Source organism: Papilio machaon, chromosome 14 (assembly GCF_912999745.1).
Source record: "Papilio machaon chromosome 14, ilPapMach1.1, whole genome shotgun sequence".
In the NCBI taxonomy this organism is placed as follows: domain Eukaryota; kingdom Metazoa; phylum Arthropoda; class Insecta; order Lepidoptera; family Papilionidae; genus Papilio; species Papilio machaon.
Genome location: NC_059999.1, coordinates 7,644,253 through 7,662,161, shown reverse-complemented (window position 1 = coordinate 7,662,161; position 17,909 = coordinate 7,644,253). Strand labels below are relative to the sequence as shown.

The window sequence follows — 17,909 nt, the reverse complement described above, 5'->3', positions numbered from 1 at the left end:
GACGAACTAGCGAGCGGCCACCTGAATACGCAGAAATAGCGAAGCGACTGCTGTACATGGATATTGGGATTGCTGAAGTGTTGTTGTCTACCTTTAATAGACGGAGGAGGGGATGCAGAGAAAGAGAATAGTTCCCCTTCTTATGCATCCTCTCTATCGTCAAATTCACGTGCCATTTCCATGCTTTTCTTATAAGAAAAGGGTGGAAAGGGAAAGAGGCAGGTAGCTCCTGCACTTTCGTAAAGTTTAAACCTGGATATCTATCTGCTGCAGCGATAAACATGATTGATCATTGCTATGATGATATAAATGATGCCTACCATCCTTTCAACTTCTCTTATATTTTAATTATATCTCTCTGGTCAACATATCGCCTTCTGATACATGTCCCAATCTTTGTTATTACTATTGCAAGTATTAATGTCTCGGTTTTAGTCACATTTTATATTTAAATGTAGTTTTCTATATTATGTTAGTTACAAAAACTAAAATTTGTATAAACAACGTATTTTTGAGAAACTTAGACTAGTTGTAGATTATCTTTTTAGGTTTGTAGAAAATGGCTTATAATTGAAAGATCTAGGTAGATCTAGAAATCTGTAGGCACCCCTGAAGTCCGGTGCGCGACGGACGAGCCATGTTTGTTCAAACATGGCTCGCTCAACTTCGCAATTAATAACTGATAACAATGAGTTAACACTCGTCCTCTATCGAGCTCAATATATGAGATCAGGGATCGAAGAAGGGTTCATTGTATCACAGACATAAGCTTATCGTCATCATGTTAGCTAAGGGCTCTTCTATTCTAGTCCATGCGTCAGTATTTCTTACTCTCTCCTATAACATCACCGTGTTCAAATTTGAAGACCTTTTCCGTTAAAAGATATGCTCTATTTGAATGTCTGTTCTCTTTTATATTTTACTGTACATCGGAATAGAGTAACATAATACATATTTACTAATCCTCTTAAAAAAAAAATAGCATCCTGCTTCAGAAATTAGTAGAGCACTGCTTGAATTTGGTATATTTGAATTTGCAAGTAATTTGGTTAGGTTAAAAAAAGAAAACATGTCATAATAATGTAATAGTTTGCGGCTTACGTGCTCGTAAAAAAAGAATACATGGTTATTTAATTAATTAACATTCTTTACGTATTACACGAAACCCGAAAAAATTAAAATTAAAATTATTATCAGATGATGTTATGAAGGCTGGCTAACTTGACGCCAAAGGGAATTCATGTGTTATTCAACTGTTTATAATATGGCTACATCAGCCATCTTTGACAGCTTAATTATATAAAGTTGGCTTAGTATCAGTTTCTGGAATATCGGTTAAGTCTTTTGTGCAGATTCTTGGTAAAGGTAAAATGATCGTATTAAGATATATTTATTTTAAGAATTGATCTCGTAGGTGGTCTGTTCATCGCTTGCTGATAGCCAGTCGTGCGAGGAAGCAGCACTCCTGCGCCGGATTGGCTTCATTCCACACGCGCCATTTGATGGGGAAGTTACCCTGTCATACGAATTAAAAAAAAAATTAATTTAATTAAAAAAAATGTGCTTCTAATCATGATGGTGTGATGTTTTCAATAAGCTAAAAAATACTTCAAGACAAAAGGTAGATGTCTCTTCGAGGACTGTGTCCTCAAATGTGAATACGTAGAACACGCGTGTACTTCACTCACTTCTCATGAGAAGATTGTTATTTGTGACAATGTACCATGGTTCTGTTCATAAGATTTCTGTCGGTTGAAATGTAGTAATTAAGGAAAGTTCAGTATTTACGCTGGGCAGTTTTTTGCCGAGTCTGAGCTTGTAGTTAAGCTGCTGGGAGACGCCGGGCGAAACGGGGCACGAGGTGTACTGGCAGCCGTCCGCGTCCCACAGCTCAGCGAACGGAATGTCCACACCTCTATTAACATAGTATACCGCAGTCTTCAACTTGTCAGCAGAGAAATCTGGAAAATATAAACAAATTAGTATTATGCCAGATGAAGTCTACTTGATTTGTGAATAATACGTTTTCTGGATAGAAGGTTCATTTAGAAGGTCTTTCTGTGACTTTATAAGAGGCACTAATTTAATAGAATATCTGCAAGACATTGTTGGCTTTTGGTATTTACCGAGTAAGCTCAAAAAATGACTTACATTGACAACGTACATCTCGCTCTTGGTAAGGAAGTATTATATTTGTATTTGATGATATAGAATCTTGCTATATTTATTTAAAATTGTTTAAACTTTTGAGTGTAGCTTTCAGAGAAGCATTTAATGACAACTCATGCAGAATCGAAATCTGATCGCGCCGAATGGAATACCATCTCTACGTGCACCTCTGGGCTAAGGAGTATTACTCACTAGGCGTGAAGTCGAATGAGATTGCGTGCTCCTTGCCCTTCTTCAGCCTGCACTCGTCGCCGTTAACGCATGGCGTGATACGGCTCTCTATGATCGTGCAAACATCTTCTGGCACTGAAAGCATAAGAAAACAATAGGTATAATTACTTATCGTTGGTTTCTGAGATTAAGATGCATGTATAAAACATATTGTTTGTTTTGTATAAGACAATAAGAGAGATGACGATATGTTTTTGACGTACATATTAGTTTCAGAAACCAACGATTAGTTAAATTGGTGTGCATTTCATTAAACTCAAAATAAATATTGTTTATTCTTGTTTAGTTAGAGCTCATTTGCGTTTTACCATACGTGGTCTTATTATTAACGTATAATTCGTTTCTTAGTACAACTTACGCCATTAATTCGATACATTTAGTGATAATACAACATTATCTATGACCTCTGGTCACATATGTCGTATTATTACTAAATTCTATATTTATATGTTTACATGAAATGTTTTTATCACTAAAAGTGTTAAAGGTCACTCTCGAAATTACGTAAATAGATGTGTAACTACGGGCTTAACAATTTTCGTTTGGGAAACAAATTACCTTATAAATTTTTATTGCCGAATAAAAAGTATATTTGAAGTCTCGTCATTTGATTTGTTAGTTGTTAATGTTGATTAAAATAGTTTTTAGTTGAAAATTAAAAGGTGTGATCTACTCAACATCATCTATTGTTGTATGTTTGTAAACAATAAAACCTAAAAGATTTTAAATTTATTATAATACTACACTAACCCTGAGTGCCATAGTGCTATATTTAATATTTGTCGCAGCTACTCTCGTCAGCGCAGAATATAAAAAAAGTAGTCTATAATATGCCCGCGTCTCGTCAAAATTGGTCTAGCTGTTCTGGAGGTAAGCCGGACAGACAGACAGAGAGACAAAAAAAATTTAAAATCAGTCTTTCGTTATCGGTTACGCAAATACATAATGTATACGAAATATGATTTATTTCTTGGAAATGCTCATCCCAGAGCCCATCCGGATGAAGCCGCGACAGGATGCTAGTATTTCATAATTTAATGTAGAATAATCGAATTATGCAAAATGTAACCAATGTTAGTGTCCGTATTTACCTTAGGGATTTTTATGTTATACAAGAAGTACGGACAACCAAGAAGAACGTACATAAAACAAGTGAAAGATAGTCAAGTCATTAAAGCAAGAAAATAGCATAGACAAGAGATCGGATATTGCTAAACATACTAAAACGATGTCGTGCCTATGATAAAAAAATACTTACCATTTTCACATTTGTCTATCTTTATAACAGTCGCGGATGCTGCAGCAATCAGAGACAGGATTACAATTGTTCTTAACATGTTAACACGTTACAGTCTCACGGGCTAATGCGGACAGAAGTACTCTCTTTCTGCTTAAAACTTATCAAGTTTGACCCGGAGCAAGATAAGACAAACGAGCAATGTCTATCAACGTGTAAACGACCGCAAATTAATTAATGATCCATAATTACGAGTGTTTGAATTTTTTTTATGTCAATAAAATTACAATAATTTCACTTTGAATGCATTTTCACAATAGTTACATTTAGGATTAGGAAGGTAATGTTTGTATGTGGGTTTGTAATCTGTAGCGTAAGTCACTAACCGTTGGTTTCTAAAGCCAAAATCTCCATTTAAAACATATTGTTATCTCTGTTTTGTCAAAGATAATGACAGGGATGACGATATATTTTATACAAAGGTTTTGGTCTCAGAAACCAACGGTAACTTGTACTTTTAATTATGGCGACGAATGATATTAAATAAAAATCACATAAAAATTGTAATAAAATTTAATTAAAATTATTTACAATAAAATTCCCTACAGGGGGATACAAAAAAATTTACTAAAAAGTACGTTGTCTTTTCGTTGCTCGGAGTACATTTTACATAAACTTATCTATATACATTATTTACAAGATGTTAAGCACATGCCGGATAAACTCTTTGGCAAACCATTGGAATGAAAATTCATGTTAAAAATGAGTGGAAAGTTATATGCGGAGGTAACTAACCTAAGTAGATATTAAAATTATACTTCGTAAATAGTTCTAGTATTTAAACTGCTAGCACCGCGAGTATTTAATATAGTTCTAGTTAAAGTTCATCTCTGGAATCTGAATTAACTATTTTTATGAATTCTTCTAACTTTTTTTACTAACAACATCCGAACTCTACATCCATTGATGTTGAAGAGGCGAGAGTGTTAGAATCACGGCAAATAGAAGTCCATTGTCTATACCTATCTCTTTGAATTTTGTTATGTTTTCTAACCTTTTCTTATGTAAGATATCTTTAGTTTAAGTTATCATGAGTTCAGTAGACGTCAGTTGTAACTTATTTATCATTTGTTATTTTTGCTTTACATAGATTTTAATGTTAGGAATCTCATTTTCTCATTACTTATATTATTATTATAATTATAAGTATTTTATGTATTTTTAAAATGACCACAAACATAATTCTCTTTTTAATATACCAGAAATGCAGACATTGTTAATTAGCATATTAGTCTTTGTTATCTAAATTAATTATTTATGTAAACATTTATTAAATTTGAGATGATTGTTGCTCTAAAAATGGTTAGTGTTCTTAATAACCTTTTATTAATAAAGTTGTAAAAACTGTAAAATTATCTAAATTTTTATGTAATAATTAACATATTATAACATTAAGTTATTCTTTTTCTTTATACTGCTGAAATCAATATTCTGAATTCGATTGATTATGCGAATTTTAAATTAGTTAAATTTAAATCAAATTGATAAAAATGGTAATTTAAAATACTGTAGATAAGAAAAAAATGTTCGAGATCAAATATTGATTTCATCTGTTTCTCTTTTATTCATCGTCTGGATAGTTAACTAAACGATAGCCAGCGTAGTGGTGGTGGTGTTGTGGTCGTCGCGCGCGTGCAGGTCCTGATGTATGCCGGCCTCCTTCAGTATCCTCATCCGGGGCCCGAGAGGTACTCCTAGCGAGCGCAATTTATCCTCACCAACGTAAGGTAATTCCGCTGCACCAACTTTCTCCTTTTCTAGCAATGCTGCATATTTCTGTAAAAAAACATTTTTTTTTAAATCGGTACCTCAAGGGAGATAAACTCGTCAGTTTCTATTTCTGAATCATACTGTATAAATTCGTTCTGCTCGTTCCTTTAAAAAAAAACAAAGAAGCGTTTCTTTTTTTTTGAAACAAACGTACAATTCAATTGCCATTATGTTTATGTTGATTTTTATGTAACTAATGTATCACAATACTACGACTACTGCCACTCACTTTAGCTTTTTTAAATTCGTCACACTTTTACCAAAATTTAGTAGGTTTATTTACCTCGTATCCAAGTTTTTTGAGAAAGAGTCGCATGAGTGGAGGTTCGTCGCCGAAGAATTTGGTGAGCCGCTTGACGCGATCCGGGTTGCTGAATGAGTACGGATCCAGATGTCGCTGGTGTCCGGACCTTATGAACTGCTGCGATCTGGAATGTAATGTAACTTTTAGACCCTCTTCCTAAATAGCAACTCAGATCTATTTGAAGTCCTACGATGAAATGAAAAAATAAAATGTAGAAAAAAATATTTTAGAAAAGAATGGATGACAAAGGGTCTTCTGAAAATAGCTTTTGAATTGGTGGTCAAAGTTCTTAAGACATAACTATAGTTTTGAAGAAGATGACAGCAATAAACATTATATCACGATAAGTAGTACTAGAAAAAAATATGTGTTGGATTTATATGTTCGACAAAGTAACGTTGTGCAACTGACTTGTACATGTGCCTGAGAGCGGCGATCTCTGCGCGGATGTTGTCCATCTCCTGCATGACGAGGTGCTGCGTGCGCATCTCGCTGGAGAGGTGCGCAACCGAGCGCGCCAGCGTCACCACGTGCGACTCCAGTCGTTGGAACCTTTTGTTGATGCCCTGAAATTGATGAGTAATTAGTATTGACCGAAGCACAGAGAAAGAGGGAGAGAGAGAGAGAGAGAGAGAGAAAGAGTATTCAAGAGAGAGATCGATTTAGAATCAATGAAATCGTAGTGGAATTATGATACCCCACTTTGTTTGACATATCGTAAAATATAAACTAATAGAATTGTTGAACTGATGAAACTCTGTAGGAGAATAAGTGGTGTTAGTAAGTGTGTATCTATCATTCTTTATGCGTTAAAATCGTGTACAATCAATATGCTGCTTTTTAATAATACCTTGAGGTCGTGCTTCTTCCTGTGGTCGTTGGAACTGCGCCGTTTGTCGCGTACAGGCCGACTGCTCACCGAACTAGACGGCAGCGACGACATACTGCCGTAGCGTCGCTTTGACGACAGTCTGCGTGCGAAATAAACTAATAAATTCTAGAGTAACAAAGCTATCCTAATATGGATCATAAAGAGGATGGGGAGGGAAAATTACAATTAGTTTTCTGGCACGTTACCTTGCGTCCCAGGCGGGAGTGTGGGGTCCATGAGAGGCGTGCGCAGGCGCGGGGCGGCGCACACCCAGCAGCTGCAGCACCTCGGCATACATGTTCTCGAGGCCGCGCAGCTGCCGGCGGATGGCGCGCGCGTCTCCGCCGGACGCGTCGCTGTCGGAGCGCGCGCCCAGTAGCGACGATAGGTCCAAGCTGCGCGTCGTCGTCGACGTCACGTCCGTCGTGTCCAAGCCGAACACTGGAATTAAAGATTTTTTCTTAATTTATAACTAGTAAAAATTATAGTGCACTGCGTATGAAACGATGTTATACATTTCGGAAAAATAGACAAAGAAATTGAAATAAAAGAAAAAAGATAAATAAGTTAAAATTTGTATCATTTTCTTACAATGTTTCTTATAATGATGGTCGCGTTTAGAAGAGTGTTTCTTATGTCCGTGCCAGCGCGGTGACTCGCGCCCGCGACGCCGCTCTTCAGGGTATTCTGACGACCGACCCGGAAGACTGGAATATAAATATAAAAGTATGTTAAACTATGTTAAATACTCAGATAAGATTTTTGAATAATGTTTTCCATTTAGTACCATACAGTTTTGAGGTATTATATTTTTATGTATTTAAAATTTTCAAGGCGCTATCAAAGAATATTGCATCTTGTACCTATTTCTCTTGTGCAAGTCAGAGGAAGGCGAAAGAGGCGGTAGGGGTGGTGTCACTGACCCATCCGAGCTCGCGGACGAGTCCAGGCGCAAAGCTGACAGCTTGGGCTCAAGTATTTGACGCAGTTCGCATTCCACTAGATCTGCCCACTCGTTTTCACCATCTGAAAACGTGAAAGAGGGAGTTATATATATATTTTTTAATTTATTGTACAAAAACAATTTAGAAACAATACAATTTATAATAGACAGCAGTACAAAAACCCACATCTAAAATATCTTTATTCTTAGTTCATTGTCAAATTAACGTCGTTATCAATTTACGATCTAGCAAATCATTGTCAAATATAATTTCCATATTTTTGTTATATCCGTTGCAGCACTGACTTACTAGGTACAGTTTGTTGTTGACTTGTGCCTGGTTGAGGTTGATTCCTCGGATGAGCAACAGCGTCAGAATCTGCAGACGTGTCATGCGGACTGGCCTCCGGTCTCCGGCCACTGGAATACGCAACGCTACCTCGGCCCGAGTCCACGTTGGACGACTGACCACCGTTCTTATCGTAATCTAAAAAAGGTAATTATTTATTACTAATAGTATTAAAGCTGATTATTACAATTCTAAGAATCTATTTTGTTCGAATATATATATATATTTTTTCTTTTTAATAAAATAAATGAGATGAGATACCTGAACTAGCTCCTGAACCATTAGCCCCTTTCTTACCATGAGCTTTCAGGTCTTCTATCCTATTAGGCGTATGTCTAGACGATGATGGCTGAGGATGATACGTTTCAGCTTTCCCACTGGAGTTATAAACGCTATCTGCAGACTTTTGACTTGCACTCTCATCATTTCTTTCAGGTCCCTGATGATTATTTGTTTCTTCTTTATGTCTATTTCCTAAAGAATCTGGCGTTCGTCTAGATTCTCTGTGACTTTCAGGCGTCCGTCTGTAAATGTTTTCTTGTAATCGTTCTTGTCTATTTGATTCTATTGATCTACCACTTGTACGAATTCGTTCTTCAAAACTTGATCTACCTTGAGCTGCTAAACGGAGTCTAAATCCACCATCATCCGATTCTCTTTCCTCTGTCATATTCCTTTGAGGGCTATTCTCTACAGGTAGTCCATCTAAAAGATTTCCGTGTGAATTTCGTCTGGACCTCTCGTGAATTTGAGGAGTGTTGACTTCTGGTCGCTGAGGCGGTTCATCAAGGAGATGAGGATGTGACGCAGCTCGCCTGCCTTCTACTAAACCTCTTTGTCTTACAATTTCCCTCTCCAACTGTTGTGGACTTCTTAGATCAGGTCTTGAATGTGAATTGTCAAACTGGAAAGGTAATGTAAACATTTCATTATGCTTTTTTATCAAAGATTTAAATAGGTAAACATTTATTTAAACGCAGTAGCAATTAGTCTTGGCTAAAGTGTAGCACATAATGTGTTGATTTCATTAAAATTAACAATGATCTATTAAATAAATCAGCTTTCTCAAAGACGTAAAATCTGTTTTAGAGATGTTTAAAGTCACGAAGAAACAAGTACTTGTTAATATAATTGCGGCACATTCCGTGGGAAGAAATGTTTAATTGTTGGGAACGATTGTGCTTTGTGCGGAGGCCGGTGACTGGTGAGAATAGGACGGGGCCGAGTAAGAAAGGTGTTGCATTGAAATTATTGTCGTAATTTCCAACCGGGCATTCGGACGGTGGCTTGTAAACAGACCTATATTTAGACGTCCATTTGCGTTGCAAAACCGGCTCGCAACGATATTTTGTTGCAAATTTGTTTCTTACATATAATTAGCGATTAATATTTATTTATAATTTAGACTACATAGATTTTTTTGTCGTGTCTATTACATAAGATTTGCATTAATTAACTTTGTCAACAGTATTTAATTTACTCATATTGACGTTGTTAGATCATCTTTGATGTATCGAAGTGCCATTGTAAGATATACGATACGTACCTGATTTTGTGGGCCTGATTTTAAAGACGTGAAGTTAGCCATTGATCTTACGTCCATGTCTCTCTGGTATACCGCACTTCTCCTGCCGGGTGGGCCATACTGCTGATACAGGGCATCGGCGCCTAGCGCCTGTGGGCGCGAGTGAGGCGTCGACGACAACATCTCTTGAGACCTCGCTTGTTGATTCAGTATCATTTGTTGTTGGACTATTTGTTGTTGCTGCATCAGTTGTCTGTAAAGTTGTTGACAGATAACATATGTATATTTCTGTGAATAGAAAATGATTTGTGACAGCTGAAGTATTATAACAAAATGTAAAGGGGAAATATTTCTCACCTGTGGGGTGAGGGGCTTGGGTACGCCATATTATTAGACATTCCATGTGAGTATTGCATGTCGGGCCTCGCTTGAGGCATGGGCCTTCCATAAATCCCTTGCTCCACTTTCCTTGTTGGTGTTTCTCTAGGTGTCACTTGTTCCGTTTCCGGTCTTTTCCTTTCTTCAATGTTGTTAAGGCTCGGTTCTTCAGTCTTTTCGTTGTCATTGCTGTCTTTACCTTTAAATCTACTGGATATCATATCTTTTAACGTGTGGTATGTTTTGCTTACGGATTTTGTACTTTTTGGAGCATCTCTCGTATTATCTTTGCCGGTTTCGACCGTAACAGTGATATGATGTGAATTGTTTTGCAAATCGGCTTTGGTTCCATAGTTTTTGGCAGGTATTGGCGGCTTGGGCGAATCGTAGTTTTGTATGTTTCTCGGAACTGCGCCTTGGTTTTGATTTTGGTGCATTGCGTAGCTATAGTTTTGATCGTGATACTGTCGGAAGTCGCCTGATGTGCCCGCTTGTTGATTCTGTAAACAAAACAATTATTTTATTATGAAAATCTTTATCCCTAGAAGGTTTTTTAGTATATTCCATTTTGAATAAGTATGGGAATAGAAATCGAGTCCCGCTGATTACGAACCTGTCACATTATCGCGGAACAAAATAAGAACGCAAAAGAAACGTTACAACGCACAAAAGTACTGTTACGACAATGTTTTGTGGGAATCGAAGAAACAATGGGCCATTGGCTACAATTGCCGGTAACAAGAAGTTCACAGACAAAGAAGAAATGGCAGCTTTACAAGGCAAAGACAATTATGATGTAAACAATTTGTTATTTTTTAACGAAGTTGCAAATTACATTGAAAGTTGAAAGGTATAAACATCTCATAGCTGCAAGACGAAATGTAAAATTGGATAATCTATAAAATAAGTAGCTATAATTATAATTAAATATTTCAAATCGGGCTTAACTAAGCGAGGGTTAAATTCCTGGCCAGTAAAAAATAATAACTTTTATGAATATTATTATATAATATCGAGTATAAGTTTGAAAATTATCTGAAGATGAATATGGACTTATCAGTTTTATTTTAAAACATATGGATTTATTTTAATCCTTAATATAATTAAAAAGATGTAAAAACTAGCTGTCGCCCGCGCCACTGTCCGCACGATATTAAAAAAAATAATAATAAGCAGCCTATGTGTTCTTCCAGACTATGTTCCACATCTGTGCCAAATTTCATCAAGATCCGTTCAGCCGTTCCGAAGATACCTTCAAACAAACATCCATTCATATATCTAAACATTCGCATTTATAATATAAGATAAGTAAATGATACCGTACATTTTCAAGAGCAAACTCAACCATTTTAATTAATAATCACTTCACAAAAATTTATTTCATCTTCTATCGACTTATCACAACACTTTTAAAAAAATATAACACTTTGAAACTGTCACTGAATTTCATAATTATGTTTGTAATAAACAAAGAGATTTTAAATTATTTTTGAATATAATTATGATGGTTCGTGGAAGTGTAAGTGGTGTCGGAGGCGCTGCGGCTACACTGCGGGGACCGGATGCGCGCGCGCATGTGTTCGCCGTGCGCACTGCTCGGGTCCCTCAGTATAAAACGTGCGGCTTCGCTACGACGAATTGTAAGGAACCGAATTCTTACTACGTATGTTTATTAACACTCATAAAGTATTGAAGATTTAATTTTAAATTATATCATAGAATAGATATTTCCTTTTTGACTTTTTTTCATTATCACTATTAGGAATGAAGTTCTTGGAAGTAAATGCAGTAAGCTAGATTTGGTTATGATAATTCTCTGCACTACTTTATCAAAGATATTACTTATAATCATATTTGAATCGCTTAAAAGGAATTTATAAAGATTCAAGTTGCTTAAATAGATTTTGTTTGGAAGCTTCTCCATGATACAATCGTAAAAAAATCGTTATATTTTTTTTATGTTTACGAATCATTGCCGTAGTCGGCGCGTGTACAAAATGACCGTTGGGTTAATTACTTCGATCGGCCTTTACACCAATTCCATCGCGTCTCTATCACGCTCCAGTAGTTAGCATTCGACACAGTAAATCCACGAGCTAAGTCATGGATAACTTTCACTGACAATGTTTAATTCTTCGAAAGCACGTACACAAGTATAACCTCGAAATAATTCAACTAATAAAAATATGTATTTAAATCACATTAGATAAAGATAAATAGAAACATCTTAAGTTTTAGTGGAATCTAAAATATGTAATGTGAAACAATGAACTGAGAGAATTTTTTACGTGGTCATCTGATCGAAAGATTTTCTCTTTTATGTAATAAACAAAGCGTTTTATGTGTCTTCTATTTTTTTACAAACGAAGGTAAAGCAGAATGATTGTTTAATTGTCTGTTACATAACATTGTTCTGTTCATCTTTCTTATTATTTCACAATAATAATCAAGTCTAATAATCATGTAATTTCTCACATATTGATTCCACGTAGGTAGACGGCAACTATCGTGTTCACCGTTGCTTCGTCGTAGTTAACTCACCGCGAGGGACGCGCCTTGAATTTATATCATGTGTCGTGTAGCGTGGCTCCACAAGAAAAGCTTTTGTTCTATCAAGTCTATTGTTACAACGCCTATTATATTTAGTTAAAAAGCTTATTAAGCATAATATTAGGTCCTTACATATGAAATTGGCGTTTTGTATGGGAGGAACAAAAAGTCGAATATTTTTTAATATAATATATTTAATTAATCAAAGTATGAACCATTATTTTCTATGCACTTTTGACATCTCATAGGTAGTTCATTGATCCCTTTACTAAAAAAAACAGTCGGACGGGAATCAATAAAATCTTTGAAGGCGATTTGGACTGCCCCATCGGAGTTGAATTTTTTCCCTTGCAAGAAGTTATCCAAATTTCGAAAAAAATGGTAATCTGTTGGAGCAAGGTCCGTGGAGTACGGAGGATGTCTTTGACTTTCCAATTGAAGCTCTTCTAATTTAGTAGCCGTCTGTTGCGCAGTGTGTGGTCTAGCGTTGTCGTGAAGCAGCAGTGGCGTGGAGCGATTGACCAGCCTAGGTTGTTTAGCCGCTAGCTTTTCCATCATGGTTTGCAATTGCTGACAATAGACATCAGCCGTTATAGTCTGGCCAGATTTGAGAAAACTGTAATGAACAATACCGGCACTAGTCCACCAAACGCTTACAAGTAACTTTTTTGGGGTTAATTTTCGCTTGGGGCAGGATTTGGCTGGCTGGCCAGGATCCAACCATTACGCTGAGCGCTTCCGATTATCGTAAAGAACCCATTTTTCATCACAGGTAATGATTCGGTTTAAAATACCTTCATTATTGTGCCGGTTTAGTAATGTAACGCAACAGTCGACGCGCCTTTGCCGGTTTGCTTCAGTCAATTCGTGAGGTACCCACCTTTCAAGCTTTTTAATCTTCCCAATTTGCTTCAAGTGAATTAAAACAGTTTTATCACTAACATCGCAGCCTGCAGCTAACTCGGACGTGGTTTGCGATGGATCCGCTTCCACAATAGCCTTCAACTCTTCATTATCAACTTGAGTCTCAGGCCGTCCACGGGGCTCGTTCTGCAGATCGAAATTTCCAGAACGAAAACGTTGGAACCAAAAACGAACTGTGTTTTTTTTGCAACACGACCGCCATACACATCATTCACCCTTCGAGTCGTTTCCGCAGCACTAGTGCCACGGCGGAACTCGTACTCGTAAATAATGCGATATTTTAAGTTTTCCATTTTGTAAAATGAGTGACGCAAACAGAAAAAAACAGAAGAAAAAAAACAAATGAATGACGGTCATCGAACCACAAATACATGAGTCTATAGCTGTACAAATTTGAATTTGGAATTCCTTACCAAAGAGGAGAAATTCGTGATTAAAGTGGCCAGTACGAAAAACGCCAATTTCATATGTAAGGACCTAATAGTATAATAGTCAACAACTGTTTAAACAGGTTCCTACTTATTAACGAAATACGCTTGTAAAAATTGTTTATATTTTTAATTTTTTAATTTCTGTAAAGTTATATGAGACGTTATCAAGATTGTGAAAGATCGGTAATTCCATTCCACCAAGTTAGAGAACTTACTTAGGATTTTTAAGTTATTTACTTTTATTTTTTAACGTTGCGATAAACCACATTAACTGTAAGCAAATAAGCGGAATAGGACAATGGCTTTTGTAACCGCAATTGGGATTCTTCAGTTTGAATGAAAAGTGATTTAATTTAAGATAACAATAGATGAGTTTATGGAAAAAAATTGTAGTAAATTTAAAATTAAATTAACATGATGTGCCATGAAAATATATTCTGACATCGGTTTTTTTTATTTTCCTTGAGTTAATATATATGGGGCGACATAGCGAACGGTTTCCTCAAATTACAACGAACCTATGACGTCACTTACGTATGGTCATCAACATCGAGTCATTTGTTTCCCATACATCCATGTTTAGAAACAAATCAGATACTAGGGCCACAAGCGCAGATAAGTTCAGACGGTCGACCTGTCTGACCGCCGGTATTTCAACATTAATATCATATTTTAAAAAGCGCCGAGTTAAATGATGCTGTGTCATGCGATACTTAAGATGTTAAAGTATATTATACATAAATCTGCATTAATATGCAATCCTAAGCTTAAAAAGTAGCGGTTATAGCAATCGCGCGGAGCGGAGCGCGAGTAGAGCATACGAGAGAATTGCGCATATTATTATGTATTGTAGCATTTATGTCGTTGATAGACTCAAATGGCACTAAAGGAGACCCTTAGCGTAGATTTAGTGTAAGAATTATACACTAAGGAACTTTGAGGAAGTTCAGGTACACTCTTGACATAATTACAGATCAAAAATAATTTTGCGTGAGAAAGCTTTTAATATTACTAAATAATTGGACGTTGGAATATGAATTTTATGAACGCAAATATATACTTTTCAGCCTTATAATTCTTGTTCTTCAAGCATTCGTTCGCTATCCGCCCGTAGTGTAACCACACCATTACCAGACCCCAGACATCGTTCATCAAATTAACAACGTATATTAGCAACCCATCTCAATATTTAAATGTGATTCAACGCAAAAGTTTAGTATAAATCAACTCACACGCCACATAATATTGTGGTCTAATTCTTGTTAATGATTAATTATTTGATCATTTGTATAAATAACTAGCTTTTAACCGCGACTCCGTCCGCGCGGAATAAAAAAATGCACATAAGATAAAAAAGTTCCTATGTCCGTCTCCTAGTTCTAAGCTACCTCCCCATCAATATCAGCTAAATCAGTTCGACCGATCTTGAGTTATAAATAGTGTAACTAACACGACTGTCTTTTATATATAGACTAGCTTTTACCCGCGACTCCGTCCGCGCGAAATATAAAAAATAGAAAACGGGGTAAAAATTATCCTATGTCCGTTTCCTGGTTCTAAGCTACCTCCCCATCAGTTTTCAGTCAAATCGATTCAGCCGTTCTTGAGTTATAAGTAGTGTAACTAACACGACTTTCTTTTATATATATAGATAGATTGTCAATGATCACTTGGCAGTTTTATCTAAATATATATTGCTAACAGTAATTAGTTACTTTAAAAAAAATGTTTTCTAGTAAAGTAACTTTTTGTACATTTTATATGATATTAAAGTCAGTGAACAAACACATTTTACATTTTCCAAGCACATTTATAAAAGTCACGTAAATAATTAAAACATATATTAACGTAATGCACCGTATTCTTACTTATCTTAAGGTGGAATTTACACTTTCGGGCTGGATTGTACCTGTTAGGGCTTCGAACCCGTCTCGCCTGGTCGGCCGACACGCTCGTTAACTCCCAGGGAGACGCAGTAACCCATCTCTATCTCATGAAAATAACTGCGTTAACTTTTCTATACGATTGTACCGATCACTAACTTAAGAAAGTAATTGCTTCGCTTTTAACTTTTCTACGAGACAGTACACGATTGCTACCAATCTATTTCATGATTATACATTTTCTAACTTTTCTACGGCACTGTACACCCTTAGGTTTGCGACCAATCTATTTTATGTATATAATCGCTTCTAACTTTCCTACGTGACAGTACACGGGTTGTGTTAATAGTACTTACGTACGCAGTTATCCTTTAACTTTATTGAACGTCCTTACCAAGTTATGTAACGATTTCCAGATAACTTATACCATTAAAACGTTAAAGTAAGTGAAAAATGTCATAATAAGTTTCTCTGTATTTTAAGCTTAATCCTACTTAACTTTGTTCGTTTATTAAAAAAGCAGACGTATATAGAAAAAAGGACAAAATTATTGTATCCCAAAGGGAATATCTAAGATCTATAGAATACTGTAAAAACTAAATAAATTGCGTAAAATTCATATTAAACATAAAGCATGTTTCCAGAGTAATTTATCTATTAAAGATATTATCAAACTACATTTTGTCTTAATAGAATAAAAACATAACTCACATGTAGATTTTTATCGCTATATTTATATTCAAGGAAAATTCCTGCAAGAGCGTTGTCAGTGTATTCCAAGAATATGTCAAAAGGACTACGAGTTGAGGTGGATGGATAAGATCGATAGCGAAAGTGAAACTTGCATTTGAAAAACTAAGAAAAAACACTTTTCTAGCGATCGACTTATAAATGTGGTATACCTTTTATTCAACTAACGGACCTAAATCAAAGATCTTAGCTTTTAATTTGTATAAATTAGTTATAATATATTAACTAAAGTACGTAATGTTTTTTTTTTAACAATGAATTGATTTACAGAGTCCAGTAACAGTAACAATGACACGTATAAAAAGTAACAAAACACCTAAATTATAATATAAATTTGTTTGATTAATTTTTTTACACACATCAAGTACGATATTAACTGCCATGCAAATAAATTTCGATACTTTATAGGCGTGACTTGTCGAACCAATTAGAAAACGGACAAGGTGATATCTCATTCTAAATCTACACTAAAAGTCCTCCTTAGCGGCTAATTAACGACTTCTAAATGTAATGTCTCTTTAGATGTATATTTCACCGTACCTCAGCATGTGTCCAAGCAGAGAGTGTCTTTGGCGGCGTGTCAGGGGCCACGGCACCCAAACGGCCGCGTTTCCTCGCTTCTTGCAAGATCGGAACTTTCGAGTTCTTCTCACCAGACGATAGTATCACTTCACGTTCTATCTGTAAGGATAATATTTCTCATATTATTTAAATTAAGAGGAAAAGGAGTGAGAGTTTCCTTTGATGTAAAATTATAGATAAGTACATAATCTAACCTTGTGACAATTCAATAAAAATAATTTACTCCTACTAAAATAAACTAGTTTGCAATATCACTATGTCCCATTATTTCGAGCGAAAGTTTCAAGCAGCGCGAAATATAAAAACCAATTTCAAACAAAATACACTCAAAAGTAACATAAAAAAAAATTCAAACAAAATGCACTAAAAAGAAACAAAATAATGTCATGAAACCTCTCTAAACTCTAGTAGTTAGTAGTAGGGGCTCAGTTTTCCGCAACTCCACGACAAGCGCGTATTTTGCGTGTCTCTAAACTCTAAAGAAAGTTCTCTTCTTTCTTGTAACATGTCTATATTGTATAATTATTGTTATTTCGCAGTCGGTGTCGGCCGAAGTAAATAGGTGACATTTTATATTTGAGATGTATTCACATCTAATAATTGCAATCACTTTTTAATCAAAAAGTGTCGCGTTTTAAAAGCGCTGTCGTATGAACAAATACATATCAACGTCGAGTTTTAACGCGGCGTAAAAAATCCGCACGTGCGAATGAACAGAACAAAATTTTCGAAAATAAAATTTAACGAACTTCTAATTGCACATAATTACAATGTTGTAATCATTAAAACATAATTTGCATTTAATTTTGTATTAAACATTTGATAAAAATAATTTGTAATAGTAATAAAAAGTAATATGTTTCATTTTTTTTTTTTTTTTTTTTATAAGAGAAGGGGGCAAACGAGCAGCGGGAACACCAAGGTGTTCATCGACGCCCATGGACATCTGCAA

General features: G+C 35.7%; 2 protein-coding genes across 8 annotated transcripts in view; both read right to left on the bottom strand.

The window, feature by feature from the left end:
- Positions 1–1,293: 1,293 nt before the first annotated feature.
- LOC106708417 (MD-2-related lipid-recognition protein) lies at positions 1,294–3,759 on the bottom strand. Its single transcript, XM_014499917.2, has 4 exons — positions 3,659–3,759; positions 2,362–2,475; positions 1,789–1,961; positions 1,294–1,516 (listed from the first exon to the last, which is right to left on the bottom strand). The coding sequence occupies exons 1-4, from the start codon at positions 3,735–3,737 to the stop codon at positions 1,424–1,426; spliced, it is 459 nt and encodes a 152-aa protein (XP_014355403.2). The 5' UTR covers positions 3,738–3,759; the 3' UTR covers positions 1,294–1,423.
- A 1,463-nt stretch (positions 3,760–5,222) lies between these two features.
- The window catches only part of LOC106708443, a 55,264-nt gene continuing 42,577 nt past the window's right edge, over positions 5,223–17,909 (bottom strand). For all 7 annotated transcript variants that reach the window (XM_045681034.1, XM_045681028.1, XM_045681030.1 and 4 more), the window contains 12 exons: positions 16,916–17,056; positions 9,817–10,337; positions 9,481–9,712; positions 8,196–8,838; positions 7,896–8,072; positions 7,506–7,668; positions 7,234–7,349; positions 6,849–7,083; positions 6,622–6,742; positions 6,183–6,337; positions 5,751–5,895; positions 5,223–5,473 (listed from right to left, as the gene is read on the bottom strand). In XM_045681034.1, the coding sequence (XP_045536990.1) occupies positions 5,282–5,473; positions 5,751–5,895; positions 6,183–6,337; positions 6,622–6,742; positions 6,849–7,083; positions 7,234–7,349; positions 7,506–7,668; positions 7,896–8,072; positions 8,196–8,838; positions 9,481–9,712; positions 9,817–10,337; positions 16,916–17,056 (2,841 nt within the window). In that variant the 3' untranslated portion in view covers positions 5,223–5,281. The remainder of the gene's footprint in view (positions 5,474–5,750; positions 5,896–6,182; positions 6,338–6,621; positions 6,743–6,848; positions 7,084–7,233; positions 7,350–7,505; positions 7,669–7,895; positions 8,073–8,195; positions 8,839–9,480; positions 9,713–9,816; positions 10,338–16,915; positions 17,057–17,909) is intronic.